Below are 19,778 nucleotides of genomic sequence, written 5' to 3'. Positions count from 1 at the left end.
AAGAGCGGTAGAGAAAATTATGATTTCTGTCACTGAAAATTTGATTCTGTGGTCAGCATAATTGAAGAATCCAAAGATCTCTCTCAACTTTCGGTCACTAAGCTTGTCGGTTCTCTACAAGCTCATGAGCAAAGAATTTCCAGAAGAACCGAGGCTTCGACCGAAGGTGCTTTTTAGACAAGGCACAAAAATAAATTTCCATCTACTAAAGGTGGAAAGAACCAAAAAGGAGGAGGAAGCTTCAACCAAGGCGCCGCAAGCGGTTCCAAGGAAGGTGAAAATAAAGGAAAACTCCCTCATTGCAACGTGTGCATAAAGACCAATCATCAAGAGAAAGATTGCTAGCTCAAGGGAAAACCTCAGTGCCGAATCTGTAAGAAGTTCGGTCACACCGATCAAACCTGTATATTCAAGCAAAACCAGCAAGCTGGTCTCAGAAAATTAGCTTTTCTATGCTTGTCACTCTTCTATGTCAAAGAAAGAAGATGTGTGGCTGATTGGCAGTAGCTGCCCAAATCACATGGCTAGGAACCATAATTCTTTCATTCACATAGATTTGACCGTCAAAGTATCAGTCATAATGGGTGATGGAGCTTTGGTAGAATCCAAAGGCAAAGGCACTGTTTCTATCCAGACCACTAAAGGCACAAGACTTATCAAAGATGTTCTCTATGTCCCAGATCTGGATCAGAATTTGCTAAGCCTTCCTCAAATGATGACAAATTGCTAATATTTATTATTTGAAGGCAATGCTTGCAAAATTTATGATTCCCTAAAGAAGCAGATAACAAGTGTCAAGATGGAGAACAAAATATTCCCAATTCAGCAAAACTACGCCATTGAAAATTTGTTGACGTCGCAAACAGGCTCCGATAGTTCACTTTGGCACAAAAGGTTTGGGCATTCAACACTCAAAGCTTAAATATGCTATCCCAAAAGGCCATGGTGAAAGATCTGCCCGCGATCGGTGATTTCAAGGAAGTATGTGAAGGCTGTCAACTCTTGAAGATGCAAACCTTTTAGAAGTTCAAGAAGCTCGAGGAAAACCAAAGTGGCTGCCAGATTCAGACACTCTGGAGCGACAGAGGCACCGAGTACACTTCTTCGGATTTCAATAAATTTTGTGAAGAAGGTGTACATAGACAACTCACTGTCGCATTCACGCCATAACAAAATGGCGTGTCTAAGAGAAAGAACAGAACAATCATGGATATGGATAGATCCATGATAAAAGACAAAGGTATGCCAAACGTTTTGGGCTGAAGCGGTTTATATCGCTGCTTATTTGCAAAATAGGGGCACCACTAAAGTTGTTCCAGACATGACTCCACTTGTAGCATGGTCAGGACACAAGGCCTCAATTAAACATCTGAAGGTATTTTTGCTGTATTTGCTTCATATGCATTCTAGCAGAAAAAAGGCACAAGCTGGAAGCTAAAGTAGAAAAAGGCATTTTCTTGGGTTATAGTTCCCAATCCAAGGGCTATAGAATATTTAATCTGCAAACTCAAAAAATTCTGGTGAGTAGAGATGTTACATTTGATGAAGAGGCTTCTTGGAATTGGGAAGAAAATGAGGAAAAAAGGCTGGCAAAAATTCCAACATTTCAACAAAATGCGGGACTAAGCCAACCTCCAAGTCAAAAATATTCCTACCCAAGGAATTCATGGTTCAGATCCAGATTCCGATGAACCATACCAAAGCTCACCTGACTCATCACTGGCGAACTCACCAACGAGCGGTGAGCCTTCATCTTCTGAATCTCCACCGAGAAGGGCAAAACTTTTGTCTGAGATATATGAGCCATGTTCAGAAGTTTGTGAGTCATACCATTATGTTGTTAATGAACCCACCAGTTATGATGTAGCAGCTCAACACAAAGAATGGCGGCTTGCAATAAAGGAGGAGATAAAAATGATTGATAAAAGTCAGACATGGGATCTGGTTGACAAACCCGTTCACAAGGATGTCGTTGGAGTTAAATGAATTTACAAGACAAAAGTAAATCTAGATGGTTCTATTCAGGAGCACAAGGCCAGATTGGTTGCAAAAGTATTCACACAACAATTTGGAGTTGATTACAATGAAACTTTTGCTATAATAATAAGGGGCATATGTATGCTCTAATAAAATCATCAAGTGTAGCACCAACTTGGTTCAAGCAATAAACTCTTCCACCTTGAGTTCCTTCTTTCTTGATTTCTCTCTTTATACTATATTCCTTACTATTCCATATGAATTAGTTTGCACAACCAATATGCACTAAGACCATCTTTGGATACCCACAAGATTTTGATTTGGACTTCTCATATTTGACAGTTGAGATTTGGATCTGGATCAAACTCTTAAAAATCCAAATCAGCTACAACAGTGAAAAATCAGATTTTCAAATCTGTTTTGCTAGACAGAATTTGGAAATTCATATTTATGGCAAGTACCTTCACCCTTGCCGCTTCTTGACCTTGCTGCAGCAACATAAAGACGTTCCTCTCTCTCTCTCTCTCTCTCTCTCTCTCTCTCTCTCTCTCTCTCTCACGTCCCGGCCCCACTGTGTAGATATTGTCTGGTTCTGGGCTGCAGCCCTCCCCGATTTTGCTTTTCTCGCAGAAAACGCGTTTACATAGGGAGAGGATAAATCCACATATATAGCCCAGTAACTTTTCCTCCCTTTTTGATGTGGGATCTTTCAATCCACCCCCCTTAGGGCCCAACGTCCTCGCTGGCACACTGTATTGGATGGGAGGTCCCGCTCTGATACCATTATGTCATGCCCCGACCCCACTGTGTAGATATTGTCCGGTTCTGGGTCATCTACCCTCCCCAGTTTTGTTTTCCAGCAGCAGTAACCGTGCCCGACCCACTCCGCTGGGCCCGCCCCTTGGGGATGCTGAAAATGCGTCTATATAGGGAGAGGAGAAATCCACATGTATAGCCCAGTAACTTTTCCTCCCTTTCTGATGTGGGATCTTTCAATCCACCCCCTTAGGGCCCAGCTTCCTCGTTGGCACACCGTACTGGATGGGAGGTCCCGCTTTGATACCATTATGTCATGCCCCGACCCCACTGTGTAGATATTGACCGGTTCGGGGTCATCTACCCTCCCCGGTTTTGTTTTCCAGGAGCACTAATCGTGCCCGACCCACTCCGCGGGCCCGCCCCTTGGAGATGCTGAAAATGCGTCTACATAGGGAGAGGAGAAATCCACATCAATAGCCCAGTAACCTTTCCTCCCTTTCCGATGTGGGATCTTTCAATCCACCCCCTTAGGGCCCAGCATCGTCGCTGGCACACCGTACTGGATGGGAGGTCCTGCTCTGATACCATTATGTCATGCCTCGACCCCACTGTGTAGATATTGTCCTATTCTGGGTCATCTACCCTTCCCAGTTTTATTTTTCAGCAGCACTAACCGTGCCCGACCCACTCCGCAGGGCCTCTTGGAGATGCTGAAAACTGGTCTACATAGAGAGAGGAGAAATCCACATATAGCCCAATAACTTTTCCTCCCTTTCCGAAGTGGGATCTTTCAATCCACCCCCCTTGGGCCCAGCGTCCTCTTTGGCACACCGTACTGAATGGGAGGTCCCGCTCTGATACCATTATGTCACGCCCCGACCCCACTGTGTGGATATTGTCCGGTTCTGGGTCATCTACCCTCTCCGATTTTGTTTTCCAGCAGCACTAACCGTGCACAACCCACTATGTGGGGCCCGCCCCTTGGAGATGATGAAAACGCATCTACATAGGGAGAGGAGAAATCCGCATATATAGCCCAGTAACTTTCCCTCCCTCTCCGATGTGGGATCGTTCACTCTCTCTCTCTCTCTCTCTCACAACATGAGCATGAAGATGATTGATGTAACTCAAATCCAAATACAAATACAAAAACAGGAGATATCCAAATAGTTGAGCCTGAAAAGGTGTCTGTAAATACCCAAAATACCCCCACTAAAATTTTCGACCCCCCTTGATAAAGAGGGGCATTTTTGTCTGTTCATATTTGACTCAGATTAGGGCTTTCTAATAAAGCCTGTAAATAGATTTATTTGTGGCTAAAACAACCCCTAAACGGTTGTACAGCCCTAGAAAGAGAAATCAGAGAAAGAGAAGGAGAAGACCGAGGAGATCTCGATTTTGGAGTCGAAGCCGCGAGTCGAGGTAAGATCTATGAACTATGAAAGATTTGGATAGTTAGAAATCCTAAAACAAGGGTTTGAAAAGAGAAAAGAAATAAGAACTTTGATTACTATGAATTAGAAATAAGAATCTTCGGGTTGATCTTGAGTTTTCTTGGATCCGATATTGATTTACGATTCCAACGAACTCAAAGTCGATTAATAAGAATCTGAATTCAGAAATTTGAAGTTTTGGAGATTCGAATAAGAATCTTTAGCCACTTTTAATAAATCATGTGTTCGAATTCGGAGCGTGAAGTCGAGTTTGATGGATTCCTCTCGTCGATACGAATCCATTGGATCCAACCTCGTGCAATTTGAACCCCAAATGAAGGAGTTATGGCCGTTTTAGTGACAAAAACGGTGAAAAATCGCGTTTCGGAGAAATCTGGGTCCGCGCATGAGGCGGACGTCCTGAAAAATGACGGAAGTCCGTGAGTACCAAGTTTGGCAACAGATGGATCCGCGGACGTTCGGATTCCCGGACGTCCGGCGCGACAATTTTTCCAAAACTTCGGAAATTCATAACTTATTCGTTTCTTGTCCGTTTTCGACGCTCTTGTACTCTACGGATATGCCGAAAATGAGTACTTTCTGTTAAAAATAGATTCAAAAACTTTTGGAACTCTTAAATGATGAAAATTTTAAAAATACTAAAAGAACCCTAGAATGGTTTACCAATTCGTTTCCGAAGGGATACCAAAGGGTGTCTTATGTCAGTATGAACACATATATGTCCCATAGGAGAGAAATTAATAATGAAAGTCATGGAGAATATCCATATTCTTAATTGCAGGAAACTAAAGTGATTAAGAAAAAAGAAAAGTTTTCATCACTGAGGTACGTAATAACGTACGACTTTGGGTATTGTAAACCCTTCTCATTTGAATCAGTATTGACTTTGGAAACCTGTATTGATGACTTTGAATCTCGGAATTTGCTTTAAGTCTAGCATGCCGTTTTGTTTCACCTACTGCTACTTTAGAACCTTTAAAACATCAGTATGAACATCTGTCTAGACTTTAGACCTTTGGAACCATCGTTTTGAATTTTGAATCTTTAGAACTATTTGAATATTTAGAAGTATCTGAACCTCTGAGATAACTGTTCTTAACTCTGAACATCTGAAATAACTGTTCTGAACTCTGAACCTTTGAAATAACTGTTCTGAACTCTGAACCTTTGGAATAACTGTTCTGAACCCTGAATCTTTGAAATAACCGTTGTGAATATCTGTTCTGAATTTTGAACCTTCGAAACTACTGTTTAGAACTTTGAATTATTGAAACCATTTGAATAATTAGAATTATCTGAACATGAAACTTTGATACCTTCTGAACACTTCTGTGGAGGCTTGGATTATTTCTGGTCCCTGCCATATGGGGGTAAAACATTTGGCAACTCTGGACCCACCGTGGGGGTAGTACACTGGAACTTCTCGCCCGTCAGTGGGATAAAATGCTGGCCCTGTCGACTTGCATCTGAACTTCAGAAACTAATTCCGAACACCGTGGACTGTCAGTGTATAAGCAATAACATGTCTTCTGGCAATGCCGATGATTCTGAAGTGTATTTGAACTCTGAACACCATATGCCTTTGACCATAGCATTTGAATTCTGAAGTGTATTCAGAACCATATTTGACATGCACACATATTTACCTTGTGCCTATTATTCTGCTGTGAACTCAGTCTTCTGCTTTGACCCTAATATCCGAACCATATTAAACCTTGGCATGCTTAGACTGTACTTAGAGTAGTATTTTATTAAGTACTGAGCTTTTCAGCTGACTGTGGTTATAAAATATTTTCAGGTTTTGACCCTCGTGAGGTTAACGAGGAGCAGGACCCTTAGTTTTGGAATTTGGATTTTGACTAAGAGATTAGCTTATTTGTTTTTAGTTCATTAGGAAGTGAGTACTTTGAATAAAATGTAAAGACAGTATTGGTTATTTTTGCTTTGACCCTTGGGGGAGAGGTGAGATTTGATTTGACTCTGATGGGTTCGCATTAAAGTGAACTTTGATATTTAGTTATGGAATGCCCGGTTAATTTTGTTATCTGCTTTGTTGCCTTGTACATTTGTGGGACTTGTCTTGCAGGTGTACGGCGCTGCCACGTCCTATGCACAGGGTGGGGTTTGGGGCGTGACAGAAAGTGGTATCAAAGCTTAGGCTTTAGGTCCTAGGCAGAATCATTTGAACAAAAGACTTTGATTGTGAGAACTGAGGATTTAGAGAAGGAGCAATTAGGAAGCGCTTGATAGGTTTGTGTGTATCGAGGACGCCTGACAACACATAAATCAGTCGTGCGATCAGGTCATATTTTTAAATGCAAATGCACCTGGGGTCGCTTGGGAAGCATGCGAGTTTGTGATTGGGTAAGAATCATGAGGAATATGTGATGAATAGATATTGGCTCCAAATGGGAATGTTTGGTATTACTATATGAATACAATATATGTATGTAACTATGCTTTAGACAATTTTCTGATTTAGCGTTTTATTGGATTTAGGAATATGTCTAACATAATTAGTAAGATGTGTCCTGTCAGAATTGGAAATAGAGAACAGTTAGCAGATCTTATCTTGCTTGAGTTGCCTGATTTTGATGTGATTTTGGGTATGGACTGGTTGTATACCCATCATGCTTTAGTAGATTGCAATAAGAAGGTAGTGAATTTTGAAATTCAGGGAGAAGAGAAGTTTTATTTTGAAGGGAGTGGAGCTCACTTGACTCCTATAGTTTTGTCTTCGATAATAGCTTATTGACTTCTTAGACAAGGTTGTAAAGCTTTCTTGGCCTCAGTAGTTGAGGTCAATGATATGAAGATTGAGAACATTTCTATAGTTAGGGAGTTTGCAGATGTGTTTCCTGAAGACCTTCCAGGTTTACCTCCGAATAGAGAAGTTGAATTTACTGTTGACTTAGCTCTTGGAACGGCGCCTATCTCTAAGGTCCCGTATCGTATGACACCTTTAGAAATGAAAGAATTGAAAACTCAGTTGGAAGAACTTTTAGATAAGGGTTTTGTGCGACCAAGTGTTTCACCTTGGGGAGCACCAGTTCTATTTGTTAAGAAGAAAGATGGAAGTATGAGATTATGCATAGATTATAGAGAATAGAATAAGGTTACTACAAAGAATAAATATCCGCTTCAGCGGATAGATGATTTGTTTGATCAATTGCAAGGGGCATGTGTGTTTTCCAAGATCGACATTCGATCGGGTTATCATCAGTTGAGAATCAAATCAGAAGACGTTTCGAAAATGGCCTTCCGAACTCGGTATGGCCATTATGAATTTCTTGTTATGCTATTTGGTTTACCAATGCCTCAGTAGCTTTTATGGACCTAATGAACAGGATATTCAGACCCCTATTAGACCAGTTCGTAGTTGTGTTCATTGATGACATTCTGATATATTCTAGAAGTCAGTCTGACAACGAACATCATCTGAAAGTTGTCTTAGAAACCTTAAGAAAAGAGAAGCTATCTGGAAAACTGAAGAAATGTGAATTCTGGCTCAACTCAATCTCCTTTTTGGGGCATGTGGTCTCTAAAGACGGTGTATCGGTAGACCCAAAGAAGATTGAGGTAGTAACACTATGGAATAGACCGAATAATGTTCCGGAGATTCGTAGTTTTCTGGGCTTGGCAGGATACTACCGTCGTTTTGTTCAGGACTTTTCACGTTGGCTGCCCCTTTGACCCATTTGACACGGAAATGGACAAAATTTGTTTGGTCTGAAGATTGTGAAAAGAGCTTTCAGGAATTGAAACAGAGACTAGTTTCTGCTCCCATCATAACCTTACCTGTTAGCGGAATGGGATTTGTGATTTACAGTGATGCCTAGAAGAAAAGATTAGGATGTGTGCTGATGCAGAATGGCAAAGTGATTGCGTATGCTTCACGCTAGTTGAAACCTTATGAAGAGAACTATCCGACTCATGATTTAGAATTGGCAGCCGTTGTGTTTGCTCTGAAAATTTGGAGGCATTATCTGTATGGAGAACCTTGTGAAATCTTCACTGATCATAAGAGTCTGAAGTAAATCTTTACTCGGAAAGAATTGAACATGAGACAGAGGCGTTGGTTAGAACTATTGGACTACGACTTAACCATAAGCTATCACTCTGGGAAGGCTAATGTGGTAGCTGATGCTCTAAGTCGGATGTCGTCTGTGAATTTGGCAGCTTTGATCAGAGATAGAAGTTCGTGGTCCAAACTTTGGGGTATTAATGGTAGCACTCCAAGTTCGGCCCACATTGCAAGAAAGAATCAGAATAGCTCAGGAATCCGACCCAAAACTTTGTAAAATAAAAAATAAGTTAGAAGAAGAATCTGAATTTGAATTCCGAACTCACAATGACAGTACCTTGATGTTTGGTAATCACATTTGTGTTCCGAATGACTCTGTTTTGAAAAATATAAAATTTTGAAGGAAGCGCACTGTTCGCGTTATTCTGTACACCCTAGAGGTGCAAAAATGTATAAGGACCTGAAAGGAAATTTCTGGCAGAATAACATAAAGGGAGAAATAGCTCAGTATGTATCTCAGTATCTGACTCGTCAGGTGATTAAGGCAGAACATCAGAGACCACCCGGAACATTGCAACACTTCCTATCCCAGAATGGAAATGGGGGGAGATTATGATGGACTTTGTATCGGCTCTACCTCGTACTCCCTCAGGCAATGATTCCGCATGGGTAATTGTGGATAGATTGACTAAGACAGCTCATTTCATACCCATTAGAACTGGCTTGACACCTGAAAAGTTGGCCAGATTGTATGTTGATCAGATATTTAAGTATCATGGTGTGCCTAAAACCATTGTATCAAATAGAGACACTCGTTTTCTATCTCAGTTTTGGAATAGCTTGCATTCAGCAATGAGATCTTCCCTTAAATTCAGTACAGCTTTCCATCCTCAGATAGATGGATAATCTGAAAGAACTATTCAAATTTTAGAAGATATGCTCAGAGCTTGCGTTATGGATTTGAAAGGATCTTGGGATGACCACCTTTCTTTGATTGAATTCTCCTACAATAACAGTTATCAGGCCAATATTAAGATGGCACCTTTTGAGGCCCTTTATGGGAGGAGATGTAGATCACCCATATGTTGGGCTAATGTGGGTTAAAGAAAACTCTTAGGTCCGGATTTGGTTCAGCAAGCTGTGGACAAAATCCAATTGATTAGAGAGAATCTTCATGCGACACAAAGCCGACAGAAGAGCTATGCAGATGTCAAACGAAGAGAATTGGAATTTCAGATCGGAGATAAAGTACTTTTTAAGGTATCACCCACCAAGGGAGTGATGCGGTTTGGGGTTAGAGGAAAACTCAGCCCAAGATTTGTAGGACCATATGTAATATTAGAAAAGATTGGAAAAGTGGCTTATCGATTAGCTTTACCTCCATCATTATCTGGAGTACACAATGTGTTTTATGTGTCTATGTTACGAAAGTACATATCGGATCCGAATCATGTGATTGAATTAGAACCTCTGAATGTTAGAGAAGATCTGTCATTTGAAGAACAACATGTCCGTATTGTGGATCGTACGGACCAAGTTCTCAGGAGAAGAACTATTCCATATGTGAAAGTTTAGTGGCGGAATCACTCAGAACGTGAAGCCACCTGGGAACTGGAGGAGAAAATGAGATCGAAATATTTGTTTCTGTTTGAGAACTCAGGTACGTGATAAGTAAATTTCGAGGACGAAATTTTTGTAAGGAGGGTAGAATGTAAATACTCAAAATACCCCCACTAAAATTTTCATCGCCCCTTGATAAAGAGGGGCGTTTTTGTCTGTTCATATTTGACTCAGATTAGGGCTTTCTAATAAAGCCTATAAATAGATTGCTTTGTGGCTAAAACAAACCCTAAACGGTTGTATAGCCCTAGAAAGAGAAATCAGATAAAGAGAAGGAGAAGACCGAGGAGATCGTGATTTCAGAGTCGAAGCCGCGATTCCAGGTAAGATCTATGAACTATGAAAGATTTGGATAGTTAGAAATCCTAAAACAAGGGTTCGAAAAGAGAAAAGAAATAAGAACTTTGATTAATATGAATTCGAAATAAGAATCTTTGGGTTGATCTTGAGTTTTCTTGGATCTGATATTGATTTACGATTCCAACGAACTCAAAGTCGTTAATAAGAATCTGAATTCAGAAATTTGAAGTTTTGGAGATTCGAATAAGAATCTTTAGCGACTTTTCATAAATCGTGTGTTCGAATTCGTAGCGTGAAGTCGAGTTTGATGGATTCCTCTCGTCGATACGAATTCATCGGATCCGACCTCGCGCAATTTGAACCCCAAACGAAGGAGTTATGACCGTTTTAGTGACAAAAACGGTGAAACTCGCGTTTCGGAGAAGTCGAGGTCCGTGCATGGGGCGGACATCCGTGAGTACCAAGTTTGGCAACAGATGGATCCGCGGACGTCTGGATTATCAGACGTCCGGAGTCCGGCGCGACGATTTTTCCAAAACTTCGGAAATTCATAACTTATTCGTTTCTTGTTCGTTTTCAACGCTCTTGTACTCTACGGATATGCCAGAAATGAGTACTTTCTGTAAAAAAAATAGATTCAAAAAATTTTGGAGACTCTTAAAGGATGAAAATTTCAAAAATACTAAAAGAACCCTAGGATGGTTTACCGATTCGTTTCTGAAGGGATACTATGAGCACATATATGTCTCATAGGAGAGAAATCAATAATGAAACTCATGGAGAATATCCATATTCTTAATTGCAGGAAACTAAAGTGATTAAGAAAAATGAAAAGTTTTCGTCATTGAGGTACGTAATAACGTACTACTTTGGGTATTATAAACACTTCTCATTTGAATCAGTATTGACTTTGGAAACATGTATTGATGCCTTTGAATCTCGAAATTTGCTTTAAATCAAGAATGCCGTTTTGTTTCACCTACTGCTACTTTAGAACCTTTGAAACATCTATATGAACATTTGTCTGAACTTTAGACCTTTGGAACCATCGTTTTGAATTTTGAATCTTTAGAACTATTTGAATATTTAGAAGTATTTGAACCTCTGAAATAACTGTTCTGACCTCTGAACCTCTGAAATAACTGTTTTGAACTTTGAACCTCTGAAATAACTGATCTGAACTTTAAACCTTTGGAATAACTGTTCTGAACCCTGAATCTTTGAAAAAACCGTTACGAATATATGTTCTGAATTTTGAACCTTCGAAACTACTGTTTAGAACTTTAAATCATTGAAACCATTTGAATAATTAGAATTATCTGAACATGAAACTTTGATACATTCTGAACACTTCTGTGGAGGCTTGGATTATTTCTGGTCCCTGCCATATGGGGGTAAAATATTTGGCAACTCTGGACCCACTGTGGGGGTAGTAAACCAGAACTTCTGGCCCGTCAATGGGATAAAACGCTGGCCCTGTCGGCTTGTATCTGAACTTCAGGAACTGATTCCGAACACCGTGGACTGTCGGTGTATAAGCAATAACATGTCTTCTGGCCATGCTGATGATTCTGAAGTGTATTTGAACTTTGAACACCATATGGCTTTGACCATAGCATTTGAATTCTGAAAACCTTTGACTTTGATCAGAACATAGACATTGAATTGCTTATTGCACTTTAATTCAGAACCATATTCGACATGCATACATATTTACCTTGTGCCTATTATTTAGCTGTGAACTCAGTATTCTGCTTTGACCCTAATATCCGAACCATATTAAATCTTGGCATGCTTAGACTGTAGTTAGAGTAGTATTTTAATATGTACTTAGCTTTTCAGCTGACTGTAGTTATAAAATATTTTCAGGTTTTGACCCTCGTGAGGTTAACAAGGAGCAGGACGCTTAGTTTTGGAATTTGGATTTTGACTCAGAGATTACTTTATTTGTTTTCAGTTCATTAGGAAGTGAGTACTTTGAATAAGATGTAAAAACAATATTGGTTATCTTTACTTTAACCCTTGGGGGAGATGTGAGATTTGATTTGACCATGCTGGGTCCTCATTAAATTGAACTTTGATATTTAGTTATGAAATGCCCGATTAATTATGTTATCTGCTTTGTAGCCTTGTGCATTTGTGAGACTTGTCTTGCAGGTGTACGGCGCTACCACGTCCTACGCCCAGGGTGGGGTTTGGGGCGTGACAGTGCCGATGACCAAACTTCAACTATTGGATCTCTTTCTCCAAACTAGCTACTCTTTTTTTAAACAAACCCGATGCCGCATACATGACAGTAAATCCGTTTTTGCACACTCGAACCAAATATATTGAGATAGACTGTGCCTCATGCATTACCGTAAATCCGGTTATTCACACTCGAACTAGATTACCATTTAGTTTGTGAGAATGTGGTCATGAATCCATTTCTACCAAGTCTCGAGCTGTTTCAAAATCTGGGTGTTTGATAAACTAAGCTTTTGGCCGTTTTTTTGGCCAGTTTGAAGGAGAGCATATAAAGATAGAGACTACTCTTTTCCGATCAGACAAAAAAAAGGCATCGTGCCATGCACAGCCAGTAAAGTAAAATACAAATCTTAATTTAATCAGTTGGGAATCTCTCTCTCTCTCTCTCTCTCTCTCTCTCTGGACACCCATGCGTCGTTCCGTGTGTCGCTTGCATGTGACACACGTCGGGCTGCCACGTTGTGGCTATCTCAAACATAGTCTTTAAGCTCCAAAGTCCAAGGTCCATTGACATTCAATTAGCAATATTGGCACTTAGTAAGAGAAAAATCTGGGATAAGATGAAAGTGGTAGTTGATGGACATGAATCCTGCCACATCTATACATTGCACACCACGCATACATGATCCTGAAAACACACAAGCCTTCTTTTGAAAGCTAGTATGCAAAACGAAACACAAAATTGCCATTACTTTGGCCTTTTCCCTGCCCCATGCAAACACAGACAGAGACTCGTTCTTGTTTTTTTCTTTCTACCTCTACATCAATGCACCAGAAAAAAAGAAAAAAGAGAAGAAAACCACATAGCCAAAAATCAATGGGCTTGGCCCACAGAATATCCATATGCCTCAACCCTAGCTAGATCTTTGGTTCAAGGCATATAGTCTTCTTCTTTATCTTCCTTGGTATTACCTTTATGGGCAAGCCTTCTTTTGGAACAGGGAAAGGACCGTATTGTATTCCATTAATGTCTCCCACAACCTCCCACCTGAAAAAAAGGGAAACAAAATAAGAAATTACGTACTCCGAGCACTGGTATATCTGGCATAGCTAGATAATTAATGATCCGAGGGTCTAGAATGATCTATCAGGTGGGCCTCACCAGAGCAGACCAAATGGAGGGCCCAGATCATCCGGTACTCAGATCATAACTTAGTACTTGGAGTTGGAGTACAACCGTGTACGAGACACTTGCAAAACACCCCTATGACTTGGCATGCGGGTGGTTTTCTTTGGTGGGTCCCATTCCCACTCAAGAATGAATTTCGTCCCACTGTATCGGACGGTCAAATTTACAACTCCATATGGGGCCCACTCGAGAGTGTTTCATGGTTAGGTCACATCTTTCAGGTGGGCCCACAATAATCTAGCCTACTTTAATAGGGAAGTAATATTTACCCCCTTTTCTATCCTGTCCACCTCGTCTGGTGTATTTATGCCAACTCTTTTTACACTACAAGAGGAATCCATGCAGATCGCCCTCTCTGAAGTGTCGACCACTCCAAGATCAAGATTGCCACCCTTCAAGCAACAGACAGACAGAGAGAGAGAGAGAGAGAGAGAGAGAGAGAGAGAGAGAGAGAGAGAGAGAGAGAGAGAGAGAGAGAGAGAGAGACCTGTATTTGGTGGTGAGATGGTGAAGGACAATGAGCATCTCAAGCTTGGCTAACTCACTGCCGGGACACGAGTGCACCCCGCTCCCAAACGGCATGAAGGTGTTAGGTCTAGGTGGAACCTGTCATGAAAGAAACCCAGAGTTTATGAATCAGAAGGATAAAAATAGAAGAAGAAGAATGAGAGAGAGAGAGAGAGAGAGAGAGAGAGAGAGACCTCGAATCTGGAAGGGTAAAACTTTTCAGGGTGAGGGAAAAAGTGAGGAGAGTGATGGATACTCCTGAAGAGAGGGAGAACCTTCCAACCTCTTGGAATCAAGTAGCCTTCCAACTCCACGTCTTCAACTGCTTCTCTAAATGTGAAGGAGATAATGCTAGCCCTTCTCAGTGTCTCTTGAATCACCTGTAATACCCCCCACCTTCTTTTCTATAAGAACATTGCATATTGTAACCAGTAAAACTGTAATGTTTTATTTTTACCCGGCTAGTCAATGGCATCCTTCTCGTATCTTCCCATGTCAGTCCACGCTCTTCTTTGATTATCTCTCGTCGAATGATTTCTTGTTCCCTCTTAAATAGTAAAAGAAAGCCCATAAAATTTTAACCCATTTCTCTTTTTTTATAAATAGGGAAAAATACAGATACATACTCTCAACTTTCTGACATTTTCAACGATTAATGATCTTGCCTTTTCGAAGTCATCAATGGCACCTGCTTAGTTTTTAATAATACTTGTTACGTGACGGGACGGACGGGAACGAAAAAATTGTGAGGGGTGTCTTTGATGAATTTTGAACCATATGGTGAAAAGTCAGGGGTCTACTTCATGGATGGTGAAAAGTTAGTACTTTGAAAATTCAGGGTTATCGTTGAAAATGTCAGACAGTTGAGGGGTGTATTTGTATTTTTCCTTATAAATATTACACTTGCAATTAAAAAGAAGAATTATGTTCTCAGTCTACAGTGTTTACCTTAACAGATGTCAGGAGTTCTCTATTCTCACATAAATATTTTAAAATCCATGTCAGAACACTCGCAGTGGTGTCATGAGCAGCGAAAATAACTCCAATTATATTATCAGCAACCTGTGAGTCGCTAAAATGAAGTAGCTTTTCATCTTTAGACCCCAATAACGCTCCTAATAAACCTCCACCATCCTTCTCCCTCCTCCTCTTCTCTATCATTTTCCTCAAGATCTCATGAAGAACCTTCCTCGCCTGTAAATTAATGCAAAACCCACCATAAAAAAGAAGTGAATTCCATGTTTTAAACTTTTATTGCTTAAGTAATTGATTTTCCTAAGTAAATTAATATCTATTTTTAGGATATGGAATGCCTTTTGGGAGATGTCCTCATCAAAGTGGTACAAAAGGGATCTAAATCATTTTGAAAACAAATAAAGGGGAACTCACATGCAACATGCAGAACAAAATGCAGACACGAATGAGGTCATAAATTGCAGTATGAGCTGATGATAAAAGGGAGCTTTTCTGCCAAAAGGGAGCTTTTCTGCCAATAAGAAATGAATGAAGACATTTCCTTTCAAATGCCAAAAATGACCCCAATTACACTGCATCTTTCTTCTTTCTAAACAGAAGGAGATCTAAAAAATCTTTCTCGGAACATGTGAGCCCAACAACAATTCATGAGCTGGCGTACAAATAATGAACCAGGGCTCATCCAAAAAAAAGATAGGGAATATCCGAAGAACCACAACCACTGATTAATGCTTAAAGAGATGGGTCTTTTATGGAAGGTTCATGTCCCTATAGTAACCTATTACATCCCTTTTGAATGGGTTTCACACTAAGACTTATGAGCTCTAAAATGATGCTTGGGGTTTACTTCTGCCCAATTAGAGATTTAGATTTCTTTTACCTTCATGGCTTTGTAAAAGGATGTCCCGGGTAGGTTCAAAGGCATGGAATTGTAGCCTTTTTCTAAGCAATAATACAGTCGTTTGATGCTTTCTGTCTCTAAATCTCGACAGGGACCAAAGACTGAGAGCATCGCCACATCGAATGCATACTGCAAAAACAAGAGGAAGAGGAATTTGTTGTTCGAAATTGTAAATCAAAAGCAATGTGCATGGTTTTGTGGAAAGTCTTTGCAGACTTCTGGGGTAGTTATTACATGTGGATAATGTAAGAGACTTTTATGTTTTCTATAGTCCTTAATGTCAAAGAGCCAATTGGGGCTAACAAGTATTATCAGAGCCCCAGGTTGTGTTGTGTTGAAAAACCCGGGGCCAAGTGGTATCAGAGCCGTGTTGGGTTGTGTTGAAAAATTAGGGAAAAGTGGTATCAGGGCCTAGTTGTGTTGTGTTGAAAATTCCTGGTCAACATATGTATCAAGCTCTTAGCATGGGAGAATGTGAATGATGATAAAAAAATTGGTTCTGATCAACATACCTTCTTCATTTCTTGGAGAGTATTGATGGTGTTGTTCTCCCATGAAGGGAGGAATTTCAGAACAAGATGCTCAATCTCAGAGACAGTTCCTCTTATGGCACAAGGGAGAAAGGAGGCTTGAACCAATTTCTTTAACCTTGAATGGTACTCACCTTGGTGGAAAAATAGAGCCTCTGGTCCTATCATCTTCTCTTTGCTAGGTGGATATGTTGGCTTAAATAAATGAGCTCGAGTCACCAACACAAACTTTGCTGCTTCTGGGCTTGAAATCATTATGCAGGGGCATCCCAATATATGGGTTTTAAATATATCTCCATACCTACAAATATTAGGAAAATAGAAAAGTACAACCAAAACCCATCAGTATTTTTAATGAAGCCTCTAACCTTCAAAACTCCATAAAAACAAGCTGAAATTAAGCTGGTTTCTTATACATGGTTCTGTTAAATCATATTTGGGTATTGAAGATATATCCATAAAAGTAAACAACCAAAACACAAATTTTCCTTTGTTTAAAACCTTCAAAACTACGAAAGAAACAAGGGAAACTTGTTTTCCTACATGGGTCTAGTATACTTTCGTTTTATGTTTTAGAAGTATCCGCATATACCTACAAAAAACAACTTAGAGAAACACAATTCCATCATTTCCCTTTCATTTAAACTTCAAAACACCATAAAAACAAACCAAAACAAGCTTCTTGTGCTCTATTTTATTCGGATCTTAAAAAAGTCCCCACATGTACATAGAAAACAGACGAAACCCAAACTTTCCATAGTTTCTAACCTAGAAACCCTCAATATATATATAAGAAAGAGAACCCCGTTTTCCTAAATGGGCATTCATATCTCTTTACCTTTTTTGCTTATTTGAAAAGAAGGTGTTTGGGTTTTGACTATAGAGCCGGATAGTCTCTCCTATGTAAGGCCATCCCATCGAACCGGGTGGCAAACGTTTGGATTTGTGGGATCGAAAGCTAAACCATTGGAAGAAGAAGAGGAGGAGGGAGAGAAGAAGAAGAAGAAGAAAAAAGAAGAGAAAAGAAAGGAAAGGTGGAAAGATAAGGAAAGTTTGCATGGTGGTGCATCGAACGTGGTCGAAGACTGTGACTGTCAAGGGTCTGTCTCGTTTAAATAGAGGGTGTAATGCTGCCATGCGTCGACGTGGTCTCGCCAACCGATCATTTTGACTTATATGCACATTAGGGAGACCAGCAAATTCATCCAGGCCCTGTTTGTGTTGCAGGAAAAACATTTCTCGTGGAAAACATTTTCCCAGAAGGGAAATGATACAGCCCCATGGCTTATTTAGAGGGATATAACGTTATAAATTGCAGTACCTCTAAATAGAGTTTTTATAGGCAAGTGATATATTCACCCTTTTTCTACTTAGGAGAACCCCTTCTAGTGTATTTATGACTTCTCTTTTATACTGGAGGGTCAAGTAAAAAAGAGAGGCGAATATATCATTTCCCTTTTTATATTTGCAAGGTGTTATAGTCCAGTATTTTTCAAAAAGCACTGTACAGCCTACACCATAGGATGATCCAAACTGTCCATTTGATGGGGCCACAACGTAAATAGGTTGTGCCTAAAAAATCATTTTCATCCGATGATCCTAACCCTCCGATCTATAGAGGAACTCAATGGTAACAGTTTAGATCGGAGGGTTCTGATCATCAGATAGAAAAGAGTTTTGGGGTTCGACCTATTTAATTTGTGTTCCATTAAATGGACGGTTTGGATCAACTTATGTTATATTCCGTACAGTACTTTTTGAAAAAAAAAACAAAAAAAAAACATGACTATATGGGTTTAAAGCATATAGTTTCTACCTCTAAGTAAAATTTGAACTTCATACTTTTTACATTTCTAACCAAATAATGGAAAAGTAAAAAATTTAGGAAAAGGTTATTTTTGCAATATTTTCCAAAAACAAATCCTGTAGACCACCTTCTTTGCCTAGTCCGTTCGATACTTCTCCTAAGTCCTAACCATTTATATTTTACCAAAGAGAGAGAGATAGAGAGCCCGTGATTTGTAACAGGCTTATTGTTTTTTATCACCTTCAGACTCCCCAAAGTTTCATGGAGGTCCAGGACACAGTCGAATTGTTGGGCCTCGAGATAAAATTAGAAGATCTCTGCAGTCGAGAGAGATAGAGAGTATCTACGTATTGGCTGGTACTATAATGATGTTCAGTGCCTACGTTACAGTCTTTAAGTAGTATAAAACATCTTCAGATATTTCTATATTGGTATCTGCGTACATCCTCCGATACAGATGTTTCGGCGGATATCTTATCAGAAATAATAGTGGGATATTTTGAAGGGGGATAAATTTTCGCTCAACACAGTAGGATAATACGCTACCCTCTTAAAGCCTTAAAGTGTTACCACAATTCACGTTAAAAGTAAGTGGTGCGCATTATCCTAGGGAGGGTGGCGAAAAAATCAACTCCCTATTTTAAAAGGCTGATGATTCACCATAATTTAAACGATGATTCCCAGCCACGTTGCAGGGTTGACAAAACGACGGAATATAGCAGCTGGCATTCTAATCATTATACTCTCTACCTTACACGTATAACTCGTACGGACACTACGACTTATCAAACATAGTGGCCCCACCAAGGCCCATATTGAAGTGGGCCTATTTAAATATCTAAACAGCAAAGGGCAGTGATAAATGGACCCCCTAATATCTTAAATCGACCCCCATCTCTCTCTCTCCATCTCTATCTCTATCTCCTCACCCTCTCACTCTCAATCTCTCTCTCTCTAAGCACCACCCTCTATGGGGGTGGATTTAAGATATATGAGGGTCGATTTATCACTGCCCAACAGCAAATACTATATTGTGACATATGATATGTGTCGTGTCAACTTGTTTAAAATGCTCATGGTGCGCACGATTTCCATCCTCTTCACTTACGCCGACACAGCTCGTGGTGCACACGATTATAAATTCTACCGATGCATTCAATCCACACATGTTGGTGTCCCCAAAAATGATCCAGCACGTGTCGCTCACCATGACTATGTATATTTGGGAGTTTTTATATGATGCCCGACCGTCAAAGTAACAAAGGCTAGGTGGCTTCCTCCTAGCCCTTCCAACTAGCCCTTAGTTTTTTATCCTGTCAAAACACTTTGTTTTTTAGTATTTTGACGGGATAAAAATAAGGGTGTCAGGGCACCCTTATTTTTTATCCTGTCACTTCACTATTTCACTATTACGGGAAAAAACAGTGAAGTGATATATTTACCTCTCTTTTTTACTTGGGACAGCCCTCTATAGTATATTTATAGCTACTCCTTTAACCGGAGGGAGCTGTCCCAAGTAAAAAAATAGGGGACGAGCGAATATATTAC

At 40.0% G+C, this 19,778-nt stretch overlaps 2 protein-coding genes across 4 annotated transcripts; one reads left to right on the top strand and one right to left on the bottom strand.

The window, feature by feature from the left end:
* Positions 1-8,251: 8,251 nt before the first annotated feature.
* LOC143878846 (uncharacterized) lies at positions 8,252-9,789 on the top strand. The gene is made up of 2 exons (XM_077381066.1): positions 8,252-8,408; positions 9,332-9,789. Exons 1-2 carry the CDS (start codon positions 8,252-8,254, stop codon positions 9,787-9,789), a joined length of 615 nt encoding a protein of 204 aa, XP_077237181.1.
* Positions 9,790-12,919: 3,130 nt separating this feature from the next.
* Positions 12,920-17,528, bottom strand: LOC143880114 (abscisic acid 8'-hydroxylase 2-like). Of its 3 annotated transcripts, XM_077382867.1 has the most exons (8): positions 17,262-17,528; positions 16,406-16,724; positions 15,873-16,022; positions 14,966-15,211; positions 14,475-14,564; positions 14,212-14,397; positions 13,998-14,116; positions 12,920-13,369 (listed from the first exon to the last, which is right to left on the bottom strand). In XM_077382867.1, exons 1-8 carry the CDS (start codon positions 17,480-17,482, stop codon positions 13,240-13,242), a joined length of 1,461 nt encoding a protein of 486 aa, XP_077238982.1. In that variant the 5' UTR covers positions 17,483-17,528; the 3' UTR covers positions 12,920-13,239. The 3 variants fall into 3 exon arrangements, with proteins under 3 accessions (XP_077238982.1, XP_077238983.1, XP_077238984.1); XM_077382868.1 differs by lacking the exon at positions 14,475-14,564; XM_077382869.1 differs by lacking the exon at positions 15,873-16,022.
* Positions 17,529-19,778: the final 2,250 nt, after the last annotated feature.

This window comes from Tasmannia lanceolata, unplaced genomic scaffold (assembly GCF_043159265.1).
Source record: "Tasmannia lanceolata isolate RefF3 unplaced genomic scaffold, GAP_Taslan_0.1 ptg000006l, whole genome shotgun sequence".
NCBI classification, from domain to species: domain Eukaryota; kingdom Viridiplantae; phylum Streptophyta; class Magnoliopsida; order Canellales; family Winteraceae; genus Tasmannia; species Tasmannia lanceolata.
Note: the sequence above shows the minus strand (reverse complement) of the source record. Positions and strands in the feature narration are given on the sequence as shown.